The sequence below is a fragment of the Fragaria vesca genome, linkage group LG5 (genome assembly GCF_000184155.1).
Source record: "Fragaria vesca subsp. vesca linkage group LG5, FraVesHawaii_1.0, whole genome shotgun sequence".
Lineage (NCBI taxonomy): Eukaryota > Viridiplantae > Streptophyta > Magnoliopsida > Rosales > Rosaceae > Fragaria > Fragaria vesca.
In genome coordinates, this window is record NC_020495.1 from 26,529,439 (window position 1) to 26,538,531 (window position 9,093).

The 9,093-nt window shown below is 39.7% G+C and overlaps 2 protein-coding genes across 2 annotated transcripts; one reads left to right on the forward strand and one right to left on the reverse strand.

Annotated features, from left to right (window-relative positions):
* Positions 1–1,720: 1,720 nt before the first annotated feature.
* Positions 1,721–3,576, forward strand: LOC101292024 (protein LYK5-like). The gene has a single exon (XM_004300538.1). The coding sequence runs from the start codon at positions 1,729–1,731 to the stop codon at positions 3,574–3,576; it is 1,848 nt and encodes a 615-aa protein (XP_004300586.1). The 5' UTR covers positions 1,721–1,728.
* Positions 3,577–5,177: 1,601 nt separating this feature from the next.
* Positions 5,178–7,037, reverse strand: LOC101308687 (lysM domain receptor-like kinase 4-like). The gene has a single exon (XM_004301831.1). It carries the CDS (start codon positions 7,035–7,037, stop codon positions 5,178–5,180), a length of 1,860 nt encoding a protein of 619 aa, XP_004301879.1.
* Positions 7,038–9,093: the final 2,056 nt, after the last annotated feature.

The window sequence follows — 9,093 nt, forward strand, 5'->3', positions numbered from 1 at the left end:
CTTGGAAGCAGCCCCTAACTAAGGGAAAATTAGTTACTCATCATCTTTGAAAACACATAAGAGAATTTCATAAGATTCGGGAAGAAAAGAAAATACGAAAGATGAAAAGCAGGGGAAAAGATTGATTTTCTGAGTCGAGAGATCAATCTCTTATGGGCTCTGAACTTTACTTCTTCTCTTTGAGTTCTTGACGGCTCCCTCTTCTCTTCTGTGTTTCTTCTCCTCTAGTATGACAGCTTAGCCTCGTTCTGGTATTAGGGTTCTGCCTTAAGTAGTCTCCAAGTCTTCAAAGCTTCTTTTTTAGACTATGTTTCCTTCTTTGACTAGGATCAATGTTTGGGCTATCTTTTAAATGTCTTCCACATATAATCTGGGCTTGGCTTTTGGGAAAATTATATTAATGATATCACTCTTTGAAATCGTGTAAAAACCCCCAAGAAAGCTTCTCAAAATCCAGCCCAAACACTGCCTCGAACTTGACTGCTGCACAGCTTTCCCGGAACTGCTGATTTTCTGTCCAACTTCGACGCTTCATAACTCCTAGATGCCATCACCTATTTGGATGATTCTTGACTCTAAATTGATCTACAAACGCACCTCTACAAATCTGGGTGGCCATCTTGGTGAAACCATTCTCGGAACCTCATGGAAATAGGCCTTGAAAACCGGAGAAAATAAGCAGAAACCAGTTTTCAGCTTTTTGTGTTTGTAGCTTCTGTTTTGGTGAAGTGGTTCCATCGCCTTTCCTTGATATTTTTGACCATGTGAATGATCAAACTCCATCCTTGACATCTCTACTTCGTATTGGAAGCCTTGCTTGCATCACTTGAACACATATTTGCATTATCTTGCTCCATGAAGTACCTAAGAAAATAACAAAGTTAAAACGATCTTTTTAAAGAAAAATAGCTAAGTTAAATGCAAAGGTTAAACTATAAAATCATCGCATTTTATGCTCTTATCAGCATCTAATGTGTGGTTATTTTGATTGAAATAATCAATTGTCTCTATTTTGTTGTCTTGACGAAAGTACAAGTGTCGACATATTGGTTTATTCTAAAGGCCAACCTATAACTCGGAGGGAAATTCAGGAGGCCTATAAGCATTAAGCAACCTGCAAGAATTTTCTCGCACCAACCCTTTATCAGGTCAGTTCCTATTGCAAAATGGTTTCATGATTTTGATGCCAATGGTTTGATGCTACTTGGAACTATCAGGATATTCTCTTGCTGTATAATTTCAGTTCTGGTGGACCATCAAATAATTCATTTTGCTGTTGAGTTATTGACTTTGTATATAGAAAATGGTAGTAGGGATGGACAAGCTGCCGGCCTAACTTGGTTTTGTGCTTTAGATTAATCAGATATGTCTGAATGTTTCTTAGCAGGAAGAAATTTTATAGTGCAGAAAATGGTCAAGTACGGGAAGGCTGCTTGCATTTGGATGTATTTTGTGTCTGAAAGTGTAAGAGTGACTTGAAAGATGCTTCTGCAATTTTTTATGATGACCAATGCTAGAACAGCAGAAACAAGGACTAGTTCAAATTGAAGCTACAAACAGGGTCCCTTGGATTATAAATATCATATTTTATATCTTTTTAATGTGGGACTGAAAGTTCCTCTTTGTCTTAGGCAGAGAACTTTCCTGAAAATATTACAATAACTACTTGATAGCCTCCGTACACCATAGCAGCTTGAGGAAATGGCAGTCTCCTTCCTATGTTCATCAATGGTCTGTATTCTGCTACTGTTCTTCTTCACCTCTCAAATTTTAGCCCAGCCAGCACCACAATCAAACTCGACCACAAGCTTTTCATGTGCAGTAGATGCACCATCCTCATGTGAAACATATGTAGCTTACTTTGTAGAATCTCCAGGGTATATGAACCTGGAAAACATATCTGATCTATTTGGGGTCAGTGTGTCATCAATTTCCCAGGCCAGTAATCTAGCTTCCAGTTACACAGGTCAGACTCGATTGGTTGCAGGCCAACTCTTACTAGTACCTATCACCTGTGGTTGCACTGGAAACCGGTCTTTTGCGAACATCACCTATTCCATCAAGAGAGGAGATAGCTACTACGTGGTTTCGATGTATACATTTGAGAATCTCACCAGATGGCCGTTAGTGGTAGAGATGAATCCGGCTCTGGTTCCCAGCCTCTTGCAGATTGGTGTCAAAGTGATTTTCCCTTTGTTCTGCAAATGTCCCTCGAAGATGTACTCAGATTTAGGAATTAAGTATCTCTTGACATATGTCTGGCAAACCAATGATGACATCTTTAGAGTGAGTGCCAAGTTTAATATTTCAGCATTGAACATCTCAGGCGCCAATAACTTCGACAATGGAAGTCCAGTAGTGGGACAACCAGTGCTAATCCCACTGACAAAGTTGCCTGCTCTATCCCAACCCCTACCCCCTCATGGGAAACACATATTCAAGCACCGGTTGATGCTCATTGTCATCATATGCTTGGGGGTTGCTCTAAGTGTTGCTTCTCTTTTGGCAATTTTCTTGGTGCATACTCATCGTCTGCGCAAGAGACAGAAGCTTTTGAATGACAAGAGTTTATCTCTGGAGAGCGCTGAATGGTTTCGAATGAAAGAAGGAAAGAGTGAAGAAAAGATTGAGATGAAGTTCATACAGGACAAGCTTCTTCCCGGAGTTTCAAGCTATCTAGGAAAAGCAATTCTCTATGATGTCAAAACAATTATGGAGGCAACCATGAATCTAAACGATCACTGTGGGATTGGAGGGTCTGTATACAGGGCAGTAATTGATGGGAAGGTCTTGGCTGTGAAGAAAACCAAGGAAGATGTCACTGAGGAACTAAATATCCTGCAGAAGGTAAATCATGCAAATCTGGTGAAACTAATGGGCATCTCATCTGAGATAGATGGAGTTCGCTTCTTGGTTTATGAATATGCAGAAAATGGATCACTTGATAAATGGTTGTATCATAAAACATCAACCAATTCAAGTTCCGGGGCATTCCTCACATGGAGTCAAAGATTAAGCATAGCTCTAGATGTCGCCAATGGCCTGCAATACTTGCACGAACACACACAACCGAGCATCGTTCACATGGATATAAGGACTAGTAACATACTTTTGGACTCCAAATACAAGGCCAAGATAGCAAACTTCTCCATGGCTAGAACAGCCGCAAACAGTGTTACACCAAAGGTGGATGTTTTCTCTTTTGGTGTTATTCTGCTGTCTTTGCTTTCAGGGAAGAAAGGAATGGAAACGACAGATAATGGCGAGGTCATTATGTTGTGGAAGGATGTCAGGGGGGTTTTGGAAGCTGAAGAGAAAAAACAGGAGAAGCTGAGAGCATGGATGGATCCAACTTTGGAGAGCTTCTATCCCATTGATGGTGCTTTGAGCTTGACAGCCTTAGCAAGCGCATGCACACAGGAAAAGTCATCAGCAAGACCAAGCATGGCAGAAGTGGTCTTCAACCTCTCTGTTCTTACTCATTCATCGTCTGAATCGACGCTGGAGAGGTCTTGGAATTCTGCATTGGAAGTAGAAGAAGTTCTTCAAACTATCAGTCCTATCAAAGCTCGCTGATTCGGTGATCAAGAATCTTTTGGTGCAATCTGATGTATACTTCTATAGTTCTATATACATAATAATGTACTAAACAACTTACACTTTGTTCCTTAGTGTAGTTTTTTTTTTATTTGTGTGTAATTGGGAGTGTTATACTGTAGTATCAAGAAAATCCCAACTTTTCATTCACGGTGATGGAATTCAGTGTATATTAGACCTCATATACATTAGTGGAGCATAATAAGATTGCTGTTTAGTGATGCAGCTGCATAATAATTTGTGAATCAGTCTCAAAGAAGCCGGGGTTGAGTTATGAATGGCAAAACCATGAGTAATTTTCAGAACCATGGAGCATTATCATACAGTTCATACTTCATACTACTTACTGTTGTGGTGGTTTCAAGTTTTCAACCTTCATCCTGTTGCATAATTCTATTCTCCTCCTCCTCCCAAAAGTAATAACCTTGATCTTGTGTTTCCTTGGTCAAACAGCTATGCTCTTAACTTGAGTATGATGCTTGCTTGTATTTCATTGTAGTATATTGAAAAAAGTATATGAGAGAAGATCATGACATCAATATATGTAATTTCCATTCTATTTTTGGTTTATTCTGTAAATTCTGGTTCCTATCAGCAGGCAAGACTCGTTAAAAATGAAGGTTGCAGCCTGCAGTGAGACGTCATAGACTTGTTTAAAGTAGTGTTACTACAACTCATCATGTTCATGATCTACTAATTGGGATGCTAATTTCCAGCCATAGCCGCAGTACTGCTCTTCAACAATCACAGCATCTTCTTGCCGGCCCTCTGGAAAAAATTGAAGCCATGGACTTGGATTGATAAAATTATGCTGACTAAATGAGTTGGTCTTAATGAAATATTCTTGTACTGCATAGTCTGCATACCCCTTAAGAAACTTGGATCAATTAGCAATGGCCATGCTCTCTTTCCTACCTCATCACTACCCATTTTCCATAACTACATAGCATATTCTCGATCAATTCCCAAACCACACCATCACCACAGGCGGCCCAGACTACCATTGTTCTGCTTCTGCAGATGCCCCTAGCTCATGTTCAACATAGGTCAATGTCACCTAGCAAATCCAAGAAAGGTGACAATATGCACTTTGTTGCGCAGCCAAATTTACTCAAGAACCTCACCACTACAAACATGGTGAATAGTAATTACTTTGAATCCTGGTATAAACCCGGCTTGTCATAGCAGGAATGGATATAGTGTTTCCCTTGTTCTGCAGGTGCCCGCAAGACTCATCTAGATAGTTAAATCAATTTGCTCATCACTTTTGTATTGAAGTCTACTGACATGTACAACCGAGTATTGTCTGGTGGGACTTCATAGCCAGGAACATACTAATAGGCTCCAAGTTTAAAGCCACGATATCACAAGATGGCTACCTGCTACAAATGCTACGATGCCTGAAGTAGTTTTTGCATTTGACAATTTTGTTTGAGTCTGATGATAAGGTTGTTATTTTCTGAAAGGCAATAGTAGTAGACAAAAATGTGAGTACTGGAAAGTTATACACACACATGATGCATAAGACTGATAACAGTACTTATTGAGTTACAAAATTATTTGAAGCTACTACATCTATTTTACAAAAAGTTCTGTATTTTCCTATTTGCATCCAATTGTATTTTCAGCACAGATGAGAGTACTTGAGGCATTCTAGGTCTATCTTCTGGTTCTTCAGCCAAGCAGGCTAGACTTAACTTTATCAATCTTACTGCAAACTCCATCAAGTGCTCTACATTCAAATTGGGATCTACTATTCCAACAAGGGCAACTTCTCCATCTCCTCCTTCCATTACTAAAAACACAGCTTCTGAAAGAAGTGCTTCTACTCCATCCTCAGTGAAGACAGCTTCTTTTCCTGTTACTAGTTCCAGCATGACAACCCCAAAAGCATATACATCCATTGCAGGTGTCACCAACCCATATTCTATATATTCTGGTGCCATGTAGCCTTTTGATACATGTGCAAACTTCCGAGATGAAAAGCCATAAGTTTCCTTCTCTGCTGATCTTGCAAGACTGAAATTGGCAATCTTTGCCCTTAAATCTTTATTGAGAAGAATATTGATACTTTTAATATCCTTGTGCACATAGGCAGGACTGGTGAAATTGTGAAGATAGTGAAGCCCATTGGCAATGTCCAAAGCAATTTGAACCCTGTGCTTCCATCCCAAAACTTGTGGACAACTTAGCCAATCTCTTAATGAACCATTCTCCATGAACTCATAGACAAGGTAGAAATCCTTACAGTGTTGGCACGCGCCCAAAAGACTTATCAGATTGAAGTGGTTGATCTTTTGCAGTAACTTCACCTCCACACTCACATCTTTGGTCATCTTTTTTATGGCTACTAGCACATTTCCACTGAGAAAGCCACTATAAACAGAGCCACCTAACCAGTTCTTGCTGCTGAAATCATCTGTAGCACTTTCCAGTTCTTCATATCTATAGAGTTTCAAACCAGCATCAGCTTTAGCAATGGAAACATACAGTTCTTCTTGCAAATCCAATTCCTTTTTGGATTTTCCTTCAGCAATAATCTTTGGAGAACCCCTTTTCCGATGATACAAGAGGGCCACAAAGAGACTCATGCAAAGGACTACTACAAAAACTCCAATCCCTATCCAAACATATACTTTCCTTAACCTTGTTTTTCCATGAATAGGCCTAACCGAAGGAGAAATCAGTGGCGGGGGATACTGGATTTGGGTTTGAAAGCTTGAAGGCTCTACTGGAAGTGGAATGAGAATTGTTGTAAAGGGAAACAAAGTAGGATCGTCTTCTGTAAACCCATTGGCCTGAAGGACACTCTTTTCACTGACATTAAATCTCTTACTAACTTCAGAGACAGAGTCATCCCAGCTAACCAAGTAGGTTAACAAAAATTTAGTACCATTCAAAGTTTGGTTTCTTGTTGGACAAGCACACCTAAGTGGTACCTGTAACTTCAAACCAGGTTCCACACTAGTTGCACTGTAATTGTTATGGCTCATGAGAGCATCACAAGTAGACAAACCTTGATATGTGTTGTTTGCTATTGTAAAATAGGTGTCATCAATGCTGGGAACTAGAAAAGAGGTTTTGGCCTCATAGTACTGACCTGAGCAAGAACAGACCACAGGAACAATCACCTCTTTGCTTGTAGGCAACAACTGTGTGTTAGCGGAGATGATGTTGATTCGAGCAAGCTCAGATGGGTCTGAAGATGTGAGGTTTGAGATGGCGGAGAGTGAATTGTAAGGAGGTTGAGACTTGAAGATCAAGAAAGACTTGCAGGACTGCTTCTGACCATTGCAGGTGTAAAGAAAAGCCGAGGATGGCCCTGCATCATCAGTGCTATTACAGTCCAGAACTGAGTTACCGGCATAGCTTTGTTGAGCTTTGAACTTTGGAGTGAACAGCAAGAAAAGCAAGAAAACAAGTATGGAGTAGTACTCCATCATCAACTTAGTTTCTTCGTTGCTGAAACTTGAACAAGGTGTTAAATAGTGTTAGGCAATGATAATGTCTACAACATCAGCATAACCGCGTCCACGAATTGAATAATAGTTATGTGCTTATGTTGACTAGTTCATCAGGTTGGGGAATTTCCCTACATTCAACCCAGATAGGACCCAAATTTAACTTATTTCATGGATGAATCTTCTTTAAGGAGAATATTAGTTAACAGAGTCTAGACTTTAGGGTTTAGAGTAAGGTATAGTATAATAAGAGGAATCACATGCATAACAAGAGAGCCTATTCAGCGCACCCGTTATCTCTACCGTCGATTTTGACGCGAACTTAACAGAGCCTTTTGACTTTTTCAAAATCGACAGTGGAGATGACGGGTGCACGGCGCACCCGGGTGCGCTGTATAATTTTTGGCGTAACAATGCTCTAAGACCAAAATCACCAAATCTATATCAGACCCCCTTCTAGATTTCAAAAAGACTTAATGGTTTTTTTTCCCGTATTGCAGAAAGTTTTTTATTGATCAAACTAATATAGGTTACAATATGAACACAACTCAACTTCTCGTGCTACGTAAAAATGGAATCATGCAAAACATCCTTACAGAACCCCCTAAGTTATTTCTACATTGCAAACCCAATGATGAAGCATCTTGATCAATAACCGCCTTGGCGGCAAACTAACCAAGTAACCAACCACCAAGGCACAATCGCGAAGGGGGTTCTAATGCCCATCACATATTATTAGACTACTTCCGGGACCACCCTACGTAAAAGGGCTATAAACTTTCTTTTAGGAATGTTTCCATAGTCTATCGTGTATTACTAACCGAATCAAAACTTTTATGTATAATTATTAATTAGAAAGTTTTAGATGCATTAAACAAAAGAAAAATGAAACTTATAAAATGAAGAAATTTTTTTAGTAAAAATGAAAGAAAAAGAAACCCAACCAATATCATCTTATTCATTGATAGGAGCCCTTTATATAGGGAATTACACAATACCAATATGGTAAGGATATGAATACATAGATCTAGTCTAACTACATATCCTATTGACATAAGGCCAAGGCACACATAGAGAATATCCTAGAACACTCCCTCTTGTGCCGCGCGCTGATATGCCGATGGTGCTGATCTGTTGCCTCGTCAAAAACCTCGTCAAGTCACAAAAACCCTGTGGGAGAAAAACTGAACCTTGATCGTAGGAGAAAAAGAGTACAACGCACCATTCACATTTGATAGTGACATGTATGTATGTGCTAGACTCCTTCTAAAGTTCGCACCTCCCCCTGATCTTTACATCAATCATAGGGCTCTTCCTGATTCTTACTAATCACGGAAGTTTCAACAACTTAGCATGTCAATGCTTTTTAACATGTCTTCAAATGTGGCATTGGACAATGATTAACTAAATCATGCCGTATTGTCCTCAAATGATCTTTTACACTTAGATCTTGAGGAGAAGGTTGCTTGTGAACTCAAAACATAAGTTCATGCAGGAAATCAGATTTCCGCGCAGCATGACCTTCAATTACTAGAACAGTCGTAACTTCCTCTAGGAAATACATATGAACGAACCGTAAACGGTTTTGGAAACTAGACTCATTTAGCTTCCAACCGTATATCACACACATTCTGGTTCATCAGGAGCTGTTCACAAAGTCCCGTCGAAGTTGACCGTTTTGCCAAATTCAGATTCTCGGACAGATTCGTCCTACTTTACGAAAACGGCCATAACTCACTCAATATGATAGGTATGATCAAATGGTTGGTGTCTCTGGAAAGTAGACACATAGACCTTTCCAATGGTACCAATTTCACCATTTTCCAGTGAGTGAGATTTCCTATAGGTCCCGTGGAAGTTGACCTACAAAACTTGGCAGATTCTGATTTCGCTTTTGAAGTGTCTTTCTTATGTAGGGATAGAATAAGCCTCAACCTTTCATACCATTAAGTATTGAAAAAAGAGTTACTGCCATTACATTGGCGTTGCGTGGGCGCATAGCTACACTTAGCTTTACAACTTTTCATAGCGAATG

Excerpts from the sequence above, each read along its gene's own strand:
- LOC101308687 (XM_004301831.1), bottom strand. The coding sequence starts at position 7,037 with ATGGAGTACTACTCCATACTTGTTTTCTTGCTTTTCTTGCTGTTCACT.
- LOC101292024 (XM_004300538.1), top strand. The coding sequence starts at position 1,729 with ATGGTCTGTATTCTGCTACTGTTCTTCTTCACCTCTCAAATTTTAGCC.